This window comes from Lytechinus variegatus, chromosome 9, assembly GCF_018143015.1.
Source record: "Lytechinus variegatus isolate NC3 chromosome 9, Lvar_3.0, whole genome shotgun sequence".
NCBI classification, from domain to species: domain Eukaryota; kingdom Metazoa; phylum Echinodermata; class Echinoidea; order Temnopleuroida; family Toxopneustidae; genus Lytechinus; species Lytechinus variegatus.
The window spans coordinates 12,687,740-12,711,751 of NC_054748.1; the positions used below are offsets into that span (position 1 = coordinate 12,687,740).

A 24,012-nucleotide genomic window follows, 5' to 3' on the forward strand; every position below is an offset into this window, starting at 1 on the left:
TAAAATGGGTGTATCTATACCTCCAGTATGACGATGTAAAGGAAGATTTCGAGGTGGAGTTTTTAACTTCATTAGGAAGTTGATTCCACAGGCACGCACCGTGATGGGAGAAGGCTCTTTTACCAGCTTTGGTGCGTGCCTGTGGAACCATGATTCCACGGTTCAATGCATTTCTAGTATGATGGGAATGGACAGAACTAAATCTCTGGAACAAATCTGAGAGGTAACCTGGGGCTTCACCCTGCATAGTATTAAACATAGTTTTGCTTATTTGAAATCGCCATCATTCTTCAAGTGGTACTCAATTTAATCTTCCAAACACTACTGCAGTGGGTGTATTAAACTAAGTCTACCTGCAAGACCAGTTGAGCCATTCGTTTGTGCTGTTTTATCAAAGTGTCCTTTAAGTTTTGGTTACAGTTGGTCCAGGCGTTGCAACAGTATTCAAGATGTGGTAAAACTAATGAATTTGCCAATAGTTTAGCACTTGAAACTGTCATGTACTTCCTTAATCTAGCAAAAAGTGCAAGTCTAGACGCAACTTTTTTACTGGTTTCGTTTACATGAGTTGTTCATCAAAATGTACTCCGAGATATTTAAAATTCGACTCATACATATTTTGCAACCCTCTCTCAGACTTATCAAGCATTCATAGAGAGACATCACACAACAGCACTAATCAGTTCTCTAGGAAATTCTTCAACCAATTCTGAGGATAGCAAACACCTAGTGAAAGCCTTATAGTGCTGAGAAATGTATGAAGGTATTGGTACTCTAATCCTTAGCTCCTGTGAAAACTTGTATATTATTGGCAAACAAGGTCAAAGAATTTTCAATCTTGGAAGAAAGAGATGGACATGGGATCTGTCAAGCAGCTCTCTACTTGAATTCAAGTCATAGCAATTTTGCAGAGGTATATATTACAAAGTTTATCCTAAATGCATGAAGCAATAAAATCATTCCATAAATTTTGGAAGAGTAATCTGAGACTAGTTCAGAAAATCCTGGTAACAGGATTACAGCAAGTCACACTCGGTCATGATAAAAGAAGTAGTAGTTGAGGAGAGCCCAGCCATGCAGGACGTTCTGACCTGTCTGGCTTTGACACTATAAAAGCTGTGGCACTACCTCTCCTGAACTTGATCAAGGGAGAACAGCACCTTATGCCAGCAGAGTTGTGAGATAGAATTGTGAATGCATGACAGGTTGGCTAGGAACTTTGTTAAATGGTAGAACAAATGGTGATATGCTTTGTTTGGTAAATGCCTTGGTGAAGAATGAAGAGTCCCCTCAGGCAAGTGCTGCCCTTATAAACCTGGTTTGGATGGATGAGGTTTGTTCAGGCAGCACCAATCACTTAAGAATCCTGTCTACTATATCTGTTAATCCAGCTACTTAACAGCCATCCCTCTGCATCTTCAACATCCTCAATGAAAAATGGCAATGAATATATGTGTGAAGTACAAAATGATCTGGGCGAGGGTGGTGGATGATCTTATTCATCGACATTGAATCTATCGTTGCCAAACATTACTCTTATCGATGAAAGAGAAGAAGTACAACCTGAGGGCCACTGCACAGCTCAAAGTTGTCACCTACAGAAATGTTTAACTTATTGGTATGTTCATTATAGCTAAACTCGAGAGAGAAAGAGGTACTGTAATAAAATGCATTTCTGTTTTAATGTCAATTTGCAAACATCTTATATGGTCTGGTACATAGTCTATGGGAGAATTATATGTAAATTAATTGAAATTTTAGTTAATGAACACGGTGAGTTTATCACGATTCGTTTTGGGTAATTATTGGGAAGTTCTCTGAACATTGCTCAGTGGTTTTATTTGGGAAATAATGACGTTTGGCACGACGGTTAGACATATTAGGACCTGATTATTTTATTTTGGTAAATTTATGAATATTGGGAATCAGCTCTAGTGGTCAGGATAGTCAGCTTTGCCCATATTCTGATACTTTTGGTATCTTGAACTACATAAAGTAGTTATCACCTCTATCTGCCAAGGCAAACAGACATGTTTCACTCAGGGTTGATGATTTTCAATTAGTCTTCAGTGAAATGTCCTTTTCTGTTTGTTGTAACTATATTGCAGCATGTTAGAAGAGAAGGTTCTTTAGTAGTAGTAGTTGGAAAGAAGGTAAGGAGTTTTTTTATATTTCTTGAAGAATTGAAAAATTTGAGAGAAGAGCATACAGCGGTGATGCAAAAGTAGCCCTGTAAGACGCTGTTTCGTATCACTTTCAAAAATGTTGTGGAAGGAAATTGATAATGTTTAATGTATCATCTTATTGTGAGGACACTTAGATATTTTGCATATTCCATTTGAGATATCAGGGACATGAAAAATGAAAATCCATATTTTATTATTCAAAATAGACATGAAATGAAATACTCCAAATATTTGTTTGCCCAGTTGATATATCCCTTTAATCGTTGACTGCCAAACAGGGCAACAGCAATTTCCATTTTTTAACGTCATTTGGTCTGACGCTGCCAGGGTTTTGAACCCCCGACCTCTTGGTTATGAGATGGATGCTCTACCAACTGAGCCAACACATCTTGTGCAAGTTCATAAAAGTGTTGGAAGGGCTCACTGTCCCACATGTGCTTATCTGTGTCGGTGATTTACAGTGTGATAGCTGAGAAAGACAAGCAGGAGGATATATCAACCTCCAGAGAATAATAATATGTCCATTTATACAGTGCGTATCAAAAAAAAGTTTACACTTTGAAAAAGCCCTGGGAATTAAAAAATATACAACATGTGGCTAATTTTGTCACTTGTAATTATGGGTTTGGGTCTCATCTATCCAATGAAGGTAAAACTTTTGATAGAATGTTACACTTGAGTGAGCACTGTCCATTTTTGTAAAGCTCGCAGAAATGCTTGTTTTCACGCTGTGTCAAGGGGAAAGGGCAAAATCAAACTTACCCTGCGAAGCATTTCTCATAAATTTCCCTAGCACTTTTAGCCAATTGAAATAAAACGGATACATTCAAGCATTTTGTAACAATTTTGCCGCCCAAATTTGAGATTTCAACACTTAGTAAGCACAACCTTTACTCTTTTTGTGCCAGCTGGATCTGAGGACATAACTGAATCTGAACAAAAGTTTATATCAGACATCTCCAGCATTTTTCACTAAGTTTTTATCATTTAAAGTTGGTTTACATTTCATTTTCATTTAATACTTGTTTCTCTACACTTTTCCCAAGCTTGGCAATGATTAACAACATAAAAATCAAGCCTAAGCCATTTCATGTAAATCACAGCTTAGTGTAAAGTAAATATCGTCACCATGGACTTGGTGTTTGGGAGAGTGGGATGGGGCGCAATGCACTCGTCGAAGTGTTTTGGGCAAGGAAACAAGTTTAAAAAGGTAAAAGATATCTTCATATCAATTTTACTTGCTAATTTCCACGTATTCTTCATGATTAAGGTCTACTTTTATTCGCATAACTATTTTAAAGTTCTGCGCAAATCATTTTTCACCAACTTTTAAAAAGTGGTGCTCACTCAAGCGGAAATATTTTTCGACAGTTATATCGTCATTTGCTTAAATGGATCTGTACCAATGCTAAAATGTGGGTTGTCAGGATATTACAAATATATAATTTTACAGGATTTTTTCTAAGTGTAAACTTTTTTTTGATATGCACTGTATAGCACAGTTACTATTTACATATACTCAACTACGCTTTGATACTTGGTATCATATTATTACCCCGGCTGTAGCTAAGCCGCCATATTAATAGGCGCTAAAGCATTCAAGGAATAAATCCTACCGGGTACCCATTCACCTCATCTGGGTCGAGTACAGCACAATGAGGATACATTTCTTGCCGAAGGAAACTATGCCATGGCTGGGATTCGAACCCACAAACCTCTGCTTCAAAGTCCGGAGACTAATCCACTGGGCCACAATGCTCCATGTGAGAAGGGCCTGTAGAGCACCGAAGTGTGATGTCAGTTGCCATGGTGTCATGGCGGGCTGGTTCTAAACAGAGTCGCAACTGACGATTGTCTGTACACATTTGTATGACTTTGGCTCATCTGAAAAATGGGATGCAAGCAATCAAATTCCGATAGCAGCCATTTTCTCCTATGAGAAACACATGCTTTCATTTGGCAGGTTCATTTGTTAGAACCAGGCTGCCATGACACCATGGCAACTGACGTCATTGCTTCGGTACTCTATTGACCTCAAGCCAACTAGAGAACTATCTCCTATTTAAAGAGATAATATAGACAGCAGAAAATAAGTTTCAATCTGAATCACAAGCGTCAAAAGTTGACCTTTGATGACAACTAATGGAATCAAGTGACTTGGATAAAATGAGTTAGGAGATGAAGAAGAGGCAGTGGGCAGCACTTAAAGGTACTAGGTAAGCATAGCCCGGTTTCCTATATCCACTCTCTAAAGATAAGGAAACCAAGAAAAGGCACCCTTTGTGACGAGGAATTAAATAACGTCAGTTTCTTAAAAGGAAAACAGAGAAAAGTTAATGGTCCTTAGCCCTTTATGCATTTGAGTGCCCTTTTCTTCTATAACACTACATGACAATGAATACAATGATTACATCTACAATAACTTTCAATGTCCATGGTCTACGTGACCCAAAACCCAGGACCTTGATTGCTTTGTTATACATTTTAAAACTTGACATCATTCACTTGCAAGAAACATATTTGTCAGATCCTGACTATATATCATTCAAATTATTATGGAAATGATCAGTATTCTCCCTCCCAATTTCTGTCCTCCCGGGGAACGGGAGTGGCAATACCTTTTTCATTTCAGTTTGCATCAAACATTTCACAAGTTCATAATAATCCTTAAAGACTTTTTGTATCAGCTGTTTGCTACACTTATAATTATTCACTTCAAGTACGTCATATTTACGTTCCAAACTATCACAAAGATCAGGAATCTCTTTTCCAAATTTTGTATAATTTAAAACCAGGAGACGTATTTTCAATAGTGATCATGACTGTATTGTGTATCATAGGGCTGGGGATCAATTTGTCAGAAGAAAAGAACAAAGTTTTTTATCATTTTCTTCATTGAGTGATTCTCGGTTAGACCTTAATAATTTTGTGGGTAGCGATATGTGGTGGAAATATAAGGATAACAAACAAAGTTCAAGGCTGGAATGGATTATGTTGTCAAAAGTTTTGATGTTTTAGAATCGAGGATATTGCCCTCTCATCATTCATATCACGATGCAGTTAAAATTACTGACTAAACTTGCCATGTTATACAAAGCAAGATGTTATTTATGCTCAGATGATCTAATTTGTTGTGATTTCAAGATGCAATGTAATCTGTGGAGGACACTCTAATCTGATCTTGAATCCATTATTCCAGGTGGCAAAATACAAGGATAAACAAAATGTGCCAGCCAAAATCTCGATCCGTGGCCATCCGTGGGTAATGCAAGGAAACAGTTCTCAAATATGGATGTAGCGCCTTTAGAGCAAAATTTTTGCTAATTTTGGAGAAAGGCATCTGATTTACAAATTTGCACTTGGGTCTCCTCATCCATAAGATCGTAATAGACTGTCATATGACTGATCACCTGACAATGTCACCTGACATTCTCCTCCTTGAGATATATACACTTAAAATATGATGCAGCCCTGAGAATATACAGACAAACCTGATTTAGTGACCATGTGTTTAGAAGGACCACCTTATTCCTTCCATTTAAACATGAATAAAAAGAACCTGACCACCTGGTCATAAAGACCAACTGTCTTTGGATGTTCTTGGATTCACTTTACACTATACATGTAGACCCATTAGTGTAGATCAGCTGTTACTGGTGTTTTGTAGTTTGTCAATGGTTGAACTCAAGGAATCATTGGAGTCTAGTTGACTTTGAATATCTTTAATGACATCCTTTCTCTTCCTGCGTATTGATTGGTTACATGTTCCTAGATCCTAGATAGGAGAGAGAGAGAGGATTAAATGTAAGTTAGACAACATAAAAGACATTATTACATAAAATACATAAACTTTTGACACTAATAATATGACACTCATTCAAACTTGCTAATATTTCTTATTTTTTGTGCGTTTCAGAATATAATATTTGTAGAGTGTCAGACAGTGCTTTATAAATGTCTATTAATATATGTCATTCAATTGTAAGGTTTGTTTCTACCCCATCTATAACTAAATTAGAAAAGTAGCTAGTTTGAACATTATTTTGTGTAATTGGGTGATGGGAGGTATATTGGAGACAATCCACAAGGACGAGTTTCACATACGTGTGTCTACATCAAAATTTTCCATGTCGCCTCATCTTCACAGCAAATATAAAAATTAGGCTGAGCAGAAAATAATTAGTATATCAAAACATAATCCTTGGCCACATGGGCAAATCCCACTGAATCTTATACTCCTAAAAATTGCTTTAATTTCTTACAATTTCCTATTTATCCGAGCTCTTACTAAAATTGCATATACTTAAAAAAAAAAAAAAAAAAAATTTCTTTCTTAAAAAATACATGCTTACCAAGGAATCTAATTTCTCAAGAAATCGCACATACTCCTCATGACAAGATGCTAATCTCTTACACAGCCTGGACAAAGAATCTTTTTCTAAATCCTTCTGTAGATAACCCTGTTGAAAAAAAAGGTAAGTGCATTGATTCAAGACTACAACTGACTCTATATATATATATATTTGTGGGGAAATTGTGGTCTAGTGGTTATGACTCTTGACTTTCAATCTGAAGATTCCATTCCCAATCATGGCATGCTTTCCTTCTGCAAGAATTTTACCCATTTTATGCTGCACTCAACCCAGGTGAGGTGATGGGTACCTGGTAGGTAGAAATTCCTCGAAAGCTTTAGTGTCTACATGGGTAATGCAGCTAAAGCCAGGGTAATAGTTGGGCTTTGTATCCTAAGGCAAAAAGTGCTATATAAATCTAGCATTTTGTTTTTAACTGTTGCTATACATATATGCATGATTCAATGAGACATACAATGCTTTTTTACTGAAATATGCCATAAAAAGAACATTAACAAACATGGAGGCCCACATTCAAAACAGTTTAAATCTGTACTCTATTTTGTTAAGCGCATTAGAATAAAGTGTAAAGTGCATATTGTTTGCATGCATTGCTTGCATTTGCATAGATTGGCTCAAATTCAGTGTGTGTGCATGCCAAAACATAAGAGGATTCAAGATTGGGGAGCTAAAGCCAGGGTAATTATGCTGCATATACTGTAGAGCGCTTAGAGACTTCTGACAAAGTAAGTATTAAGCGCTATATAAGCAAGTATAATCATTATTATTTCATGCATTAAATCCTCAGTGAATTTCATTGACAGCTGTTAATAGCTACTGAAATCCTTGTATGTAATACACTCAGAGAAAGTATGTCAGTGAAACAGTTCAAAGAGACTTAATCTTCCTTGGTGCATTTTAACACTCAATATGCATTGCTATTATTCAATGCTGAGATACAAACATTAATTGGGAAAGTTGAAGTGGAATAACCTTGACCCAGGGGTCTCTCCTCTAACGAAGAGTGCAATGGGTTCTTAACATGCCAAGGTGGTGATTCTCATCTACAAGGGCCCTCCATTTAATATCCTATCACAGAATACTTAGCACCAGATTGTCTGTGTCAATGAAACAAGGGAGGAGGACATTATCAGTAGTTTCAGTCATTCACATACAGTGTAGGGTGAAATCAAACCCACAATCTTTGGTTTGATAAGCAACTTGCTCCCATTGAAAATGGAGTTCAGCACAAGGTCATATGTGTACAATTCTTGACAAAACTTGAATGTCAATTTCAATTCAATTGAAATGTCAATGAGCTTGTCATTGGGGCGCTTTTGCATTTTAAAAAGTGAAATTGAAAGATTTTGTGCCTATTTTGGGTGAATGTTGTGTGAAAATTTTCAATTAAAACATGAAGGTTTTCATAATATCAAAGGTTTCATATAGCCTAATCTGTTTAAATTGGTATTGGCTTTATTTAGCCTCTTCTTTCTGCAAGGTTGGTACACATTATAACCCTCCTGAACCTCATACATGCAACAAATATGAGGGCGACTTTGATAGCTCATGTGCTCAAGTTTAATAATGAACCATGGAAACATGATATCACTATTCAATATCATGTATTAGATATCACATCCCTAGTTAATGTCATCCTGAGTGGTCAAGTTAAAAATTAACAAGAGTGTCGCTAAGGCCAGCACATAATACGCCCACCTGTAATGCGGAAAATGGAGTTAATGGTCATGAAAGAAAAATGGAAGACGGCGAACTTCACCTTTGACCTTCTGACCTCAAAATGAATGGAATTCCTGGGATCTATGCTAGTATCATACATGTACACAACAAATTATACGAGCCTAGATTAAAAGGACAAGTCCACCAACAAAAACTTGATTTGAATAAAAAGAGAAAAATTCAACAAGCATAACACTGAAAATTTCATCAAAATTGGATGTAAAATAAGAAAGTTATGACATTTTAAATTTTCGCTTCATTTCACAAAACAGTTATATGCACAACTCGGTCGGTATGCAAATGAAAGAACTGATGACATCACTCACTATTTCTTTTGTATTTTATTATATGAAATCTGAAATATTTTTATTTTCTCATCATTGTCATGAGAAATGAAGTTTCGTTCCTCCCTGAACATGTGGAATTCCATTATTTAAACATTTTGTGCTTCAGGCAAGAGGTCCTAATCGTCAAATTCGTAAAAATTGAAATTGTATAATTGGAATTGTATAATTCAAACAATAAAAAACAAAAGAAATAGTGAGTGAGTGACATCATCGACTCTCTCATTTGGATGTAACTGGCTAGTTCATATAACTATTTTTTTAAAAATAAGCGAAACTTTGAAATGTCATAACTTTCTTATTTTACGTCCGATTTTGATGAAATTTTCAGCATTGTGCTTGTCTGATTTTTCTCTATTGATTCATATCAACATTTTTTCTGAGGTGGACTTGACCTTTAAATCGTGTTAACAAGGACTTCAGAAGGGCAAGATGAAAACACTTTACAATGATCTTAACTTCAGACCTCAAAATCAATAGGCTTCCTGGGATCGATGCTAGTATCATAAACACCAAATTATAAGAGCATAGGTTAAGTTAAACTAAAATTATTACATTTACAAGGAAAAGTTAACAGACGAACGGACACTGAACGTGATACTAACGTCCTGACCCATCGCCAGGCGGGCATATAAAAAGATAAATTGTTGACTTACATTTTGCACACCGGTTATTTCTTCTGATATTTCAATCTGTTTCTTTGCTAATGCTACAATCCTTTTCTCCACCTCAACAATCTGCTTGTAGTTATCATCCTCCTCTGGATTGAACTGTTAATGATTAATGTCAAATTGTAACAAAATGAGGGAATAGTCTGGGAATTATGACTGCTGATTCATGCTGACCAAAATTCTTACTGGACATATATAAAAAATCTTTATTTCTTAGAAATGACATATACTATTTACACAGTCGTTCTTTTTCATTCTAAAACTAAAGTACCGGTAATCATTTATAAACAATCCCCACCTCGTCCAACTTTTTGAGGAGACATTTGATAATAGGAGTGCTTTTTTGCCTCACCCAAATGAAATCCTTGATCTGCCCTTGTCCCTCATCAAAGCTTTTTCCATAACATTCATTGGTGTATTAATATCTAAAATTTTATGTACCAGAAATTAAATAAGAGTGATGACATAGATATCTAAAAATCTATAAGTTTACAAATATGCGTAGAATAAAAGTGATTTTTACATAACCATAGTGAAATGGGCATTACATTGTAAGAGGAATGTACCATCTTCCATAATTGACAGCTATTATTAATTCCTTGAATGCATGAGCGCTGAGAGGCAGCTCGAGCTAAAGCCGGGGTAATAATAATAACAACGCGCCTCGGAATAGAATATTTGTAGATAGATGGCGCTATATAAATGCCTATTATTATTATTATTATTATTATTTTGACTAGTGTTTTGTCACTCTGTTATAATAATAATAAAAATAATATGCAATTTTTTATATAGCACTTAATACAAATGTTTCTAAGCGCTGCATACTATTACCCAGGCTTTAGCACGGCTACCCTGATCGGGCGCATCAAGCATTCAAGGAATTCCTTCCTACCGGGTACCCATTTACTACACCTGGGTCGAGAGTGGCAAATGTAGATAAACGCCTTGCCAAAGGACGCTACTGCTGTGGTGGGATTTGAACCCTGGACCCTGTTATATATTCAAATATTTGAATGTGTTTGTAACGGTTCAGCCTAAATGTTGCAAGGCTAACAACTATCACTCAGGGTTATTTATTTGCAAGCTAGGTAGGACAGGAGATTATAATCATACCTTTTTACCGATGAGCATGAGCTTGCTTCCATGCTTGATACCAGCCTCTGTTACCTGTTGGTCATGGTTTGCAAGAGTTCTACCTAAAGATGAATTATCAAAGATGATTATCTCAAGAGTGCACAAATTAGGTCGTGTCCAAAGGAAGTTAGGCAGGCTGACACCTACCCCATTTTTCAAGAATTGAAAAAAAAAAATAATAATAAATGAAAGATAAAGCAGACACAAACAGGAAGAAGAATATTGTAAAAGAGAGGTCTTGGGCAGTTAGACTCCCCCAATATTCCATTGAGGAAAACAAATGAAATCACTGTGGCACTGTTCCCGACGTAGATTAACAACAAAAGAGTAGTAAGCTTATTAATTGAACACCATATTTTTATGGCCATAATTCTCCCTTTTTGGTGTAGCAGTTGTGAGGGCAGAAGGAGTCATTCCTATTAAAACCATGGTCACATTTGCTCTACGGCGACCGTACGGCAAGTCGAAAACAGCCGTTTTATTAATTTTGATCCAAACCCCTATGTGTAGTTGATACAAAAAATGTTCAAACGGCTGTTTTCGACTCGCCGTACGGCCGCCGTAGACCAAATGTGACCATGGTATAAAGAGTGGACAACATCTGAGATTTTCTATTCATGGGTTCTCACAGCAGGTCCTGTATAATGATTCAGTATTGACACTCTATTTGCAATCCACGCCTACCCCCCCCCTCAGATGTTGTCTACTCTTTTAATGGAAGTGACTCCAAGTTTAATAGAGCCACACCCCTCTAAATACCCAGATTTCATCAATTAATTTTTCAGACCTCTATTAATGATCTTCTGACCAGCAACAGGAACTCCAGTTAATTCTTCCAGTTTCATACCAAGATCACCGATGGTAGCCTTAGTTCCAAGATTCAAAGAATGTTTATGTGGCCCTGCAATTAGAAAGTTATTTTAATATGAAACATTATTCATTTGAAGGTTTATGTCCAAAAAGTATAACTTATTTTTCACCTTCTAACAACCTAGTTATTCCTCTCTGAAAACAGATCAAATTTGCTACTGGCAATGCCTTTTTATACTTTTTACAATCTTACTATCAAGAGTGCTTTATGTGTATTCTAGAAGTTGTCCGGGGGGGGGGGGGTACTCACAAAATAAGGCATACAGGGATGTGAATTATGCTGCAATCCTATTTGGGAGAAATCCTTAAACATGGGGTATGGTTTTATGATGGAAAATCCTTAAACATGGCACCAATTTATAGATACTGGCCCTAAACATGGCTCCATATTCTCCTCCAAAGTCTTAGGTGCAAATATTCCTGCAAATCTGGGATCAAAATGTTGGAAACCATCCGCTGTAGTATATGGGTCATTCCATGGGGTTGGGGCAAAAATTGTGACATCAGGGTCAAAAAATAGAAATGTAATAAATGAAATGTTTTATTTCTTATATGTTTCATGGGACAATCCTTCAACTAAATCCACTTACAGGCATTTCATACCACCCTGCATATTAGAGTAAACTGAGAAATAAGATTTGACAAAATACCACCGTTACATGGACATCATTTATCATCCTTACTAAGACTATGCTCTCCCACTGTCAAAATAAAGGGGTTGATCTCCATTACTCTTGATAAATATTTTGCTAACAACATTGTTAGTCATTTTATTCCACACTTTTCAACATGGCATATATATTTTGAAAGATTTAGCATCAATAAATGGAACTTGATGCTCTGTGTGTATACCAGTGCCATGTTCTGTGTCGTTCTTTTTTCTCACCAGTCTAGAAAATTGAATTTATGATGGCATGTAGAACTAAATAGTTGAGAAAACATGCCTCAACAGAATGGAATATTCTCTTTGGAAAAAATAAACTACTCTTTCTGGCATAACCTTCTATTTTTGGTGTTACCACCGTTACATGGACATCATGTCTCAGTAACAGAGGTATACTTAGAAGCAATGTTAAGTTAATGTCCATTAATGGCCATTACGCACCAAATTCCACTTCATGCCTTAGAATATTTGCACAAGATCAATTGATTACACTAAAGAAAAACATTTTGCATGTCAAATTCTTTGCAAATAAAAGCAAATTAAATTAGAATTTAAACAAGGAAAAATGTACAAAATTATTGACAAATTATATTTAAAATCATACTACGATAATCCTCAAGTTTCCACTTCCGTCTACCTCTGGAAACATTTACGTTTCTGCCTAAATGGAAAAAACAAAACAGTGCTATCTTATGATCTCCAATTCTTTTTACTTTAAAATAACTCCTTCAAGATATTACTTTCAAATGTACATACGACCGTTACATGGACATCATGTCTCAGTAACAGAGGTATACTTTGAAGCATTGCTAAGTTAAGGTCCATTAATGGCCATTAAACACCAAATTCCACTTCATGCCTTAGAATATTTGCACAAGATCAATTGATTATACTAAAAAACATTTTTCATGTCAAATTCTTTGCAAATAAAAGCAATTTAAATTAGAGTTTAAACAAGGAAAAATGTACAAAATTATTGATAAATTTATATTTAAAATAATACTAAGGTAATCCTCAAGGTTCCACTTCCGTCTATCTCTGGAAACAAATGTTTCTGTCTAAAGCGGAAAAAAACAAAAGAGTGCTAGCTTATGATCTCCAAATCTTTATTACTTTAAAATATCTCCTTCACGGTATTACTTTCAAATGTACATACCTCCGTTACATGGACATCATGTCCTTGTAATGATCATATTGAATAGTATTACATGTACTTGCCATTCTTTTAGTATCAACACACTAATGCGAGTTAACTCATCTTACTCAAGTGTAGAAATACAACATCTACAGGCAAGCTTCTAAAATGCATCAATGAACAGGTAAAATGTTTTTTTTTTATTCATACATGTACACGATTATAATTTTGGTACCTTTGATACAATACTCGGGTGAAAAAGATGTAGGGAAAAGGTACTAGTTTAGTTCTTCTAAGCTACATGTATGGTTTTTCAAGACAAAACAACACAAAGTTGGCATGCAATTCATGGACAATGCATTAATACCTTACACATATAACTTGTTCAATTTGTTTACTCTACATGTAACTTATTTTACCTCAGTTACATGGTAATGTAGTTCTAAGTGACATTAATTAAAATATAATCATGTCTTCACTGGAATAAATGCATTGGATAAAACAGTAAGTTCCAGCATGCCAAAAGGACAATTGTAAAGTACTTAGTGGACAAATTGAATAAAAAACTTACACCTGTTGTTTGAACATAGAGTTGTGAACAAGAAAGTAAAATGTATTATTTCTACTAAGCTATTCTAATAAATGTTCAAGAATAACACTGCAAACTACAATCTTTTCCTTTGGTTAAAAACTCTATGGTAAACTTCTTACTGGCAAATGCAAAAAAAGTATTACACTGTACACTAAACCTGACAATAAGAAATAACATGCAATATTTCTCTCTGCATTCAGGTTACAAGTTTATGAACTTCAAGATGATCGGTGACCCAATGACAACTGTGTGGAAGAGGACTCTGTCAATGTCACAAAATAGATAGAGGTAGAATTGTGCCTTGCCATCAGGCCAGGAGTACAGGTCACCAGATTGACACTTCATGTACTGAAGATATACATTTTTACCTTCAACAGAGGCTACCTGTAGTTATTTGAGAAAAATAGTATTTGGAAGTTTGACTATTTTTTTACACAATTCAAATTATTACATTTTAATCAACAAAACTTGCTGGATTGTTTCCACGATATTTTATATTATTATATGAAATCATTTACTCATGTACATGTCTTGACATTTTCTCATTAAAGTAAGGGGGGTGGATTACTAGGGCAATGACAAGGAATCTGATCTGTTCTTGCAAAATACACCCTCACTTTGTATTTTTTTCATAGCAATTAGAATTCATCATTTCCTAGTTCATAAATTAAATATAAAGTTGTTTTATACAAGGTTTCTGTATTTGCTTTCTTGTGTTCTACTTTGTTTTCACAATACAATTACTTGCCCATTACCGGTACCTTTTCATAAATTATCTTTACTTTAATTTCGTTTCTCAATGGATGAATTTAATCTAATTTTATTCTGCATTATAATCAAGGGTGGTTATCTCGACAATTCCATTTAGTTTTGTATGACCATCCTATTTAATTTTCAACTATGAAGTTTAATTGTTCAAGCAATTACATAATATATTTGTTTTATTGGAATTAAATGAATTAATGGAATTCAAATCTGCAATTTACCTTCTGATACAGCAAATAAACTCTTGTGAAACAAACTCGATTGTGTCACTTTTTCTTTTCTTCGCTTGTACATGTTTTTAAAATGTCGTTATATTGCAATAAAAAAAATCACATTGAAAACAATCACAAAGGCTTTTGCTTTCTGATAAAACAAATACCCACCCCCTCTCCTAACAATTGAATAAATATAAATTAAAATACGGTTGAAAAAAATCCTTAACAACTGAATATATAGAAATAAAAATATACAATTGAAAAAACGGAGAAAGAACTGAGGGAAAAAGAATGAGTGCTGAAAAGTATACCAACATTCAACAAGATGAAAAGTTTTGGGAAGGTTAAGCCTATAGCTAAGAATTACTAGTAATTGAATTATTCCCATGCTTCATCATACACAAAGCCCATCTACTATGTGTAGGGGGGGTAGTAACAGAAAAATTATTTTGCCCCTCCCCCCTCCTTTCGGGCTGGGATCAGCTGACGAGCAAAAAAAAAAAAAATTTTTTTTTTTTTTTGGGGGGGGGGGGGTCTGCCTCCCCCGTGGCGCCGCCACTGGTTCTAAATTCTCATTTTTTTTGCAAATTCAAATTTGATCATCAGGTCTTTAATACCCATATTACCTAGAATCAGTAGGAGCCAATTTAAACAAGGAGAAAATTTGTACCAAATTTGAGATGTCACCGTCATGATCATCAGTGAAAGAGCTGTTTCTGAGTATCCATTGGCCTATTGAATCAACATATTTTTGTGTAAAAAAATCAACTAAATTACGATTGAATCATGTCAGCTACCATTCAAAACATGTTTGCACGGAATCACTGTAATAAAAGCATTATTTTCTTTGGAACCATTCAGCAAATCTGGAACAAACACGGCAATGTCTCAATCACATATTTCACTTACACGAGAAGCTACATGTGGGACCGAAGTGAAAGATGATGGAAAATTAGCGAGATTTTTCAAACTTAAAAACACTTTCTGCATGGTAATACAGTTCCATATTTTAAAGATATGGTTTAACTAGTTTCAAAATACGAGTATCGGGATAAATCTCCGTACTTACGTCGCTTTGAAAGGGAAAACATCGTGGATATCCAATCCACCGTTACACAGACATTGCAGGAATATTCCCAATTGCAATGCTTCAAAACACCCGCTATCATAGCTGTTCATGTGCATGGTGATTTCGGCTAACAACCCGTCCGTCTGATACAACGACGGTCTCTTCTCCGGTGTCTCCTTCTTACATACGCGATGAAATGTGATCCACCGTTACAAATTTGGCCCGGACATCGCCCAAAACATCGGCGACTCTCGATTAATTTAGATGACATTACCATAGGTTTTCAAAGCTAATCTTTTGATTAACAGTTGCTTACTTCCTGCCCTTTATTTCTGACACATAATTTTGGAAAAAATGATTTCTGATTTTTAGATATAAACCACATTACCGCCGTTACAGAAAAAATAAACGAGGACATCGCATGTAACGGTGGTATGCCGATTTGTAGGAATGATTTATGATATGAAGTCTCTTTTCATTTGCTATCCCATTACTGTTTTGTTATTAAACAAATGTTGCTTTATCAATTATGGCCATTTGAATTTGACTAAGTCTATCTTTTGATTAGATATCTTCAACTGAAAATGACCATTTTGGATGTCACACTTGGTACCCCAAAAAAGAGTCTGGACATCATCATTTAAAGTCTCACCATCAATAATACTTGCAGTTCAACATTTTTATTTCTGCATCAAGTAATTGCTTACATAACTGCCTTCCAACAAAACCACATTGCAACATCAAAACACCAAACACATTTTCAGGATAAAGCTAACAATTCATAAGGAACACAAAAAAGTGCTGTTGCCCCAACCCCGTGGAATGACCCATATCCTGTACAATAACAGTAAGAGGGAGAGCTGGTTATTCTCTGGTTTATTCTTTTATCAGAGATGGAAGTTTTCAAAAATTTCCTGAGTTTGGGATTTTTCTGTACATTGCAAGTTTACCATCAATTTCATTATTTTCAGGAATTGCCTTCCTATATAGATGTTTTGGTTTGGTGCTTTTTGAGGGCAGTTTTATGCGTTTCAGGAGTTTTTTCGCGACTTACATCTTTGCTGTGAGTCTTTTTTCCTCCCATCAGTCCCAAGTACAGGGAAAGAGAAAACAAAATGAATTTTTGAATGGAAATTCAAAGCTATCTGTTGGATGAATTCTTAAACCCACCCTTAAACATAGGCCCTATTTGGATGAAACTCCCTAATGGTTATCTTTTTAGCCAAAATGACTTTTAAATTTAAATTATGGGTATGGGTTTTGAGCCTTCAACTGCACCCCTCACGTTGAGATCTACGATCTTATCCAAAACATGTGCTACAGATCTAACCGACTGAGCTATGCTTCCTCCCTGATATTGTTGGGATCGTTCATTTCCAGTTGGGAGCATCTCATGTTCAATGTGCAACATAATCAAGAAATACTTTATTAAAATTTTCAAAGAAAGCACGGTCGACTCCTGTAAAAAACGTGTTTATAACGTTCAGCAAAAAAAAAAACACCATACAAAACTAGGATGTTTAAACATGCTAAATCATTTATTTACTTTTATTTCATTTTCAAAATGACAACTATTATTTTTTTGCTGAGATTAATTTTTATCAGAGAAAACTAATTGATGAATTTGTGCTGTAACTTTAGATGATGAAAAAAAAATCAGCAGTAACAAAATAATTATTAGGCCTAATAGCTTACAAATACATCACAATCATTACAAATTATGAAGATATGTTCATTGTACCAAATTACCAATAATTTAAGAAAAGATTTTGGAAAGTCCATACGAAGAGGCGCATTTTAAATCATAGGGTAGGTCCTATTGGCCCCTATGTCATGTTAAAGCAATGTAGTCTCGACTCCTTAACTTTGAAATGTTGAATATACATATGTTCTTAAATCTTATGACTAACGTTTATGATCGTATTCATTTTCAACATTGTTCCGCAGATTGATTTCACACAATTTTCTATGTTTTTTATTATTGCAAGGCAATACTTTACCCACTTAGACATGTTTGCAACAATTTTCATGTTTTGCTTCTATTCAATTACTCATCATGCAAAGGTATGTTTATGCTCTAAACACTCACATTTGTATTTCTTGCATTAAATCTGACAAATAAAATAAATAAATTCAATTTTTCACATGCATCCTCTCATATTTTTCTTTTTAGTCTCAAACAATCAGACACGTTGATTTTGTTTACTCCACTCAAACCATATTTTTACCTCAACAAATAACATTTAAAGTATAATTTTGCAAAATTATCACTATAAATAAGCATAAAAAATCAGTATATTTAAATATTTTTTAAATGCTTATTTATAGTGATAATTTTGCAAAATTATACTTTAAATGTTATTTGTTGAGGTAAAAATATGGTTTGAGTGGAGTAAACAAAATCAACGTGTCTGATTATTTAATTTATAGATACTGGCCCTAAACATGGCTCCATATTCTTCTCCAAAGTCTTAGGTGCACATATTCCTGCAAATCTGGGATCAAAATGTTGGAAACCATCCGCTGTAGTATATCCTGTACAATAACAGTAAGAGGGAGAGCTGGTTATTCTCTGGTTTATTCTTTTATCAGAGATGGAAGTTTTCAAAAATGTCCTGAGTTTGGGATTTTTCTGTACATTGCAAGTTTACCATCAATTTCATTATTTTCAGGAATTGCCTTCCTATATAGATGTTTTGGTTTGGTGCTTTTTGAGGGCAGTTTTATGCGTTTCAGGAGTTTTTTCGCGACTTACATCTTTGCTGTGAGTCTTTTTTCCTCCCATCAGTCCCAAGTACAGGGAAAGAGAAAACAAAATGAATTTTTGAATGGAAATTCAAAGCTATCTGTTGGATGAATTCTTAAACCCACCCTTAAACATAGGCCCTATTTGGATGAAACTCCCTAATGGTTATCTTTTTAGCCAAAATGACTTTTAAATTTAAATTATGGGTATGGGTTTTGAGCCTTCAACTGCACCCCTCACGTTGAGATCTACGATCTTATCCAAAACATGTGCTACAGATCTAACCGACTGAGCTATGCTTCCTCCCTGATATTGTTGGGATCGTTCATTTCCAGTTGGGAGCATCTCATGTTCAATGTGCAACATAATCAAGAAATACTTTATTAAAATTTTCAAAGAAAGCACGGTCGACTCCTGTAAAAAACGTGTTTATAACGTTCAGCAAAAAAAAAAACACCATACAAAACTAGGATGTTTAAACATGCTAAATCATTTATTTACTTTTATTTCATTTTCAAAATGACAACTATTATTTTTTTGCTGAGATTAATTTTTATCAGAGAAAACTAATTGATGAATTTGTGCTGTAACTTTAGATGATGAAAAAAAAATCAGCAGTAACAAAATAATTATTAGGCCTAATAGCTTACAAATACATCACAATCATTACAAATTATGAAGATATGTTCATTGTACCAAATTACCAATAATTTAAGAAAAGATTTTGGAAAGTCCATACGAAGAGGCGCATTTTAAATCATAGGGTAGGTCCTATTGGCCCCTATGTCATGTTAAAGCAATGTAGTCTCGACTCCTTAACTTTGAAATGTTGAATATACATATGTTCTTAAATCTTATGACTAACGTTTATGATCGTATTCATTTTCAACATTGTTCCGCGGATTGATTTCACACAATTTTCTATGTTTTTTATTATTGCAAGGCAATACTTTACCCACTTAGACATGTTTGCAACAATTTTCATGTTTTGCTTCTATTCAATTACTCATCATGCAAAGGTATGTTTATGCTCTAAACACTCACATTTGTATTTCTTGCATTAAATCTGACAAATAAAATAAATAAATTCAATTTTTCACATGCATCCTCTCATATTTTTCTTTTTAGTCTCAAACAATCAGACACGTTGATTTTGTTTACTCCACTCAAACCATATTTTTACCTCAACAAATAACATTTAAAGTATAATTTTGCAAAATTATCACTATAAATAAGCATAAAAAATCAGTATATTTAACTAAAACAAGGTTGAAATTACTTAGTTGCATCAATTTTTATGTCAGACAAGGGTATCTTTCGTTGAAATATCAATGAAAGGTGTCTCTAAAAAAACACAATGTTTTAAATAAGGGAAATAATGAAAATTTCAATTTTATCCAGTTTTTTTGTGAATCTATAAAGTTTTTAACTCCTTTTACCTCATAAAGTAAGCTCCATACATCAATCCTACAATCAGTAACAAATAAAACAATATTTTTCCAAAACTATCGATATCAAACGCAGACTTGGAAGACAAAATTGCCTTTGTGAAACGCAAAGGACCAAGTGATTTGTCGCCAATCTTCCTATCTCGGAAGAATAGTCCTAGAACGTTCCTACGTATCGCTCATCTCATCATGCAACAGGCCCCTGGGTTAGAGTGGAACCTATTTACAAGCTTGCACGAAGGGCAGTTAAGTTTAATCTTGATGCAATGATGATGACTTATATCATAAAATCCTGACAGATTTTAAAAGTCAGCATCATTGCTAGACCAAAAGCTTTGGTCTCTGTTAATGTTGGTTGTTCAGCTCAGCTGAACTCCGTTGGCTTCACTCACCAAATACAGAGACCGAAGTTCTAGTGCGATCTGTACAAGGGACTCAATGACCATATCATACGTTTAGCCTTAGTGTCTAAGTTTGGATAAAACATGGAAGTGAAGTTGCGTGACAGCAGATGTAAGTCACTGTTTTTGTTCCTTTTAACTTGATTTTTTCCCCAGTTTTTTTACCTAGGGATACCTAGGGAAGTTTCTGAATGTAGGCATGTTATGCCTCTGTATTCAGTTCTAGGTTTTTCCTCCTCAAGATGGCTGGCTCACTTCCGGGAACAGGGCTTTCGTAGTCATATTTTATTGGCTCATTTTTCCAGCATCTATCCAGGGCAGCTTCAAAACTGTGCACACTTGGGGCAGTGACAACATCATTACTTAGGCTGTTCCATGTCTTACGTATTCTAACATAAAAAGAATTCCTATATTTTTGGGTCTTTGTCCTTGGTATGAACAATTTTTTACTGTGACCCCTGGTATGTTCACTATATTTTTCTTCTAGATTAAGTTTTGTACATTGATTGATCATAACTATTAAAGTGTTTATATGCAAGGCTCGACATTAGCGGGCCACCAAAAAATCATCTCGGGCAACCATTATTAAAAAATGTTAAGTTTTGGTGGCCCGAATCGGGCAACCAATAATTTTCAAAGCAGCGCAATTTTTCTCCTGATTTTGCATGCATTTATCATCTTACTACAGTTCAAATTGCAAGAAAATTCGTCATGCGCCTTTTTTGTTAATCTTCACACAAATACACACACACAAAGATTGCATAGTCGTGACAGTATGTAGGCCTAAAGCTAGCATACAGTAACTATTATTCACTGTCTGGGTGAGCTTTGCGCATGCATGCATGAAACCACTGCAGCTAGCCGGCGTGCGCTTGCAGACTATTCAGACTCAGGGAGCTGCGATACGAAATGTTACTGCTAAGAAATCTTCCCCAGAACTTTGAAAATCTACGTCAAAGTCACATTTTACACCAATGAAATGCCCTTCTACAGTCCATATTACTGAAACCTGATTATTTGCAAGCATTAAAAGGAGGAATTATGACCTCTCTTTTGACTCAAAAAGACCGATTTCCAAATGCATTAATACACATAAAACACATAGGTGAGTACATCACAGTCCCACATGTGCATTTGTATGTATGTTGATATTTGGTTTATTTCGACGCTGTGTCTCTTCTAGCCAAAAATGAATAGACAGCTTCTTTCTTGTTTATAAATGACTTCTTAAACCACTCTTAAGGAAGTAAATACTTTGGGAAGGCATTTCATTGATATGAAATGTGAATTTTTTCCATCATTTTGTCAAATATAGGGAAGGAATTTTCTCACTGTTTTTTCCAGATAACTTTTGCCGTTTTATTTTTTCTTTCATTTTTTTACAGTGATTAAACCATTTATACCCCTTCCCATTGAATATGCCTGATTAAAGAACATGTTTCTATTGAATAATAATAATTTTCCCAATTTTTTGATAATTTTGTCTTCTTCATTTTTCTTACATTTTCTTTGTTTTTTTTCTCAATTTTTTTCCTCTTCTTTGTTTTTTCTTTCTTCATTTTTTCTTTTGTTTTATTTCACTTATTCATTTTTACAATTTTTGTTTTCTTTTTTTCAATATACTCTTCTAATTTTTTTTTTCCCCCTTTTACACATTGTTCTAATTCTGAAGCACATTTCTGTGATTTTCTCCTGCTATAATATGCTGGAAAAGAGAAAATAAACTGGATTTGGGGCCTGCATAATGTAGGTTTTATGAATTACCACAAAATAAGCAAAGTAGTATAACAGCAAGCACGATTTACATACAAGATGTACAAAGAATAGTGGTACGTGGTAGTGACTGCATAATATTTTAGTTTGTTTTAGGCCCTATTCATTTTTAATTAATGTTTTTCTTTATATTTTTCGGGCCACCAAACTTTACTAATGGGCCACCAAAAAAATTATTTGAAGGTTTTGGTGGCCCGAACGGGCCACCACCAAAAAAAGTTAATGTGGAGCCTTGTTATATGTTTCAATCATATCACCCCTAACCCTTCGATATGCCAGAGTTGGGATTTTTAACCATTTAAGTCGTTGTGGATAAGAAAGCTTCCTTAATTCAGGGACTAATTTTGTTGCCCTTCTTTGTACGTTCTCTAATGCATGTATATGTTTCTTCAGTATAGGGTTCCACACAGCATGGGCATACTCAACTTGTGGTCGGACAAGCGACTTATATAACAGTGCAAAGTTATTTTTGTCAAGATAAACAAAAGTTCGTCTGATCAAGCCCATAAGCCTGTTGGCAATTGATGCCAAGAGGAAATACTAATTTGCATTTTGGTCGCGTTAATTTTCAAAAGTTTGATTCATTAAAGACAAAAATTGAAAAGCCCTGAGCTGACAGGGGGATTTTGCATTGTAAGTCCCCTAATGCATGTAATGACGGGTGGCTGCACGAAAGCGAGCCATCTGTCATCTGCGTAATGAGGAGAAACAAAAAAAAAAATTAAAAACTAAAAATTAAAAACAGACGGCTGCCAGCTGTCTACATTATTGCGTCCTCAAGAGATTAAGTTTAAGGCAGTGTATACAGCCACACGCGTGTGTCTTTACCATCCAGCCACACGCGTGTGGTTATATCCAGAACACCTATCTGTGGATACCGCCACACGCCGCCAGTAATAACAGTAAAACACGTACGGTATGTAGGTCTGACCGTCTATATCACGATAAAAATAACCTCATTTCTTCATTAAATTCTTACATTTTAAACCCCTTTGATATCCTTAGATCGTTTCAATTTCATTCTCACCGTCTTCTCTCCTTGCTTTTCTTGTCTTGTTACAAACGGTCGTCTGTTTAACAGCAAATTCTCTTTTTCTACTTGTGTCAATTCTGGCTTCCTTCGCGGTGGCAGACCCATACAGCGTTAGCGCAGCGACATACACAGTTTGGGTTTCGTACGTACGCACGTACGCGCACATAGCCTAGAGTCAGTAGAGAATCGACACAAGTAGAAAAAGTGTGGAAATTTGCTATTTAACAGGCGGCCTTTTGTAATAAGACAAGAAAAGCAAGGAAAGAAGACGGTGAGAATGAATTGAAACGATTTAAAGAAATCAAAGGGGTTTAGAATGTAAGAATTTAATGAAGAAATGAAGTTATTTTGATCGTGATATAGACGGTTAGACCTACATTATACGTGTTTTACTGTTATAACTGGCGGCGTGTGGCGGTATCCACAGATAGGTGTTCTGGATATAACCACACGCGTGTGGCTGGATGGTAAAGACACACGCGTGTGGCTGTATACACTGCCTTAGTTTAAATTAGTTACCATGTGAAACGATGATTTCCAGAACATGGCTTTCTTCCTGAGAATGAGAACCCATGACGTTAATTTCTCCTTTTTTGGCAGTTGTATTAGTAACGATCTCACTTCTCAGTTCTCACTTTTCAGCTCAGAGTAGACCGACAGCTACAGACGTAGACATCTGTGACTCAGACTCATCGCTCATGCTCAGTCAGTCGGACATCAAGTTCAAGCTCACGATCCGACACGATCACGTCGTCGTCATGACTGAGCCTGAGGCGCTGTGCAGCGCAGACGGAGGCCGAGGGTACAATGCAGTGCTAGTGCAGAGAAATCCGAATATTAGGCCTAGTATTTTTCCAGGTTAATGAATTAA

General features: G+C 35.3%; 1 protein-coding gene and 1 long non-coding RNA gene across 2 annotated transcripts; one reads left to right on the plus strand and one right to left on the minus strand.

Moving 5' to 3' along the window:
* Positions 1-3,612: 3,612 nt before the first annotated feature.
* On the minus strand, positions 3,613-23,929 carry LOC121421088 (BAG family molecular chaperone regulator 1-like). The gene is made up of 6 exons (XM_041615703.1): positions 23,661-23,929; positions 11,218-11,331; positions 10,410-10,492; positions 9,279-9,392; positions 6,539-6,646; positions 3,613-5,961 (listed from the first exon to the last, which is right to left on the minus strand). Exons 1-6 carry the CDS (start codon positions 23,713-23,715, stop codon positions 5,830-5,832), a joined length of 606 nt encoding a protein of 201 aa, XP_041471637.1. The 5' UTR covers positions 23,716-23,929; the 3' UTR covers positions 3,613-5,829.
* Positions 12,246-14,070, plus strand: LOC121421089. Its single transcript, XR_005970936.1, has 2 exons — positions 12,246-13,283; positions 13,892-14,070. It is a non-coding gene; the product is annotated as an uncharacterized LOC121421089 (long non-coding RNA).
* Positions 23,930-24,012: the final 83 nt, after the last annotated feature.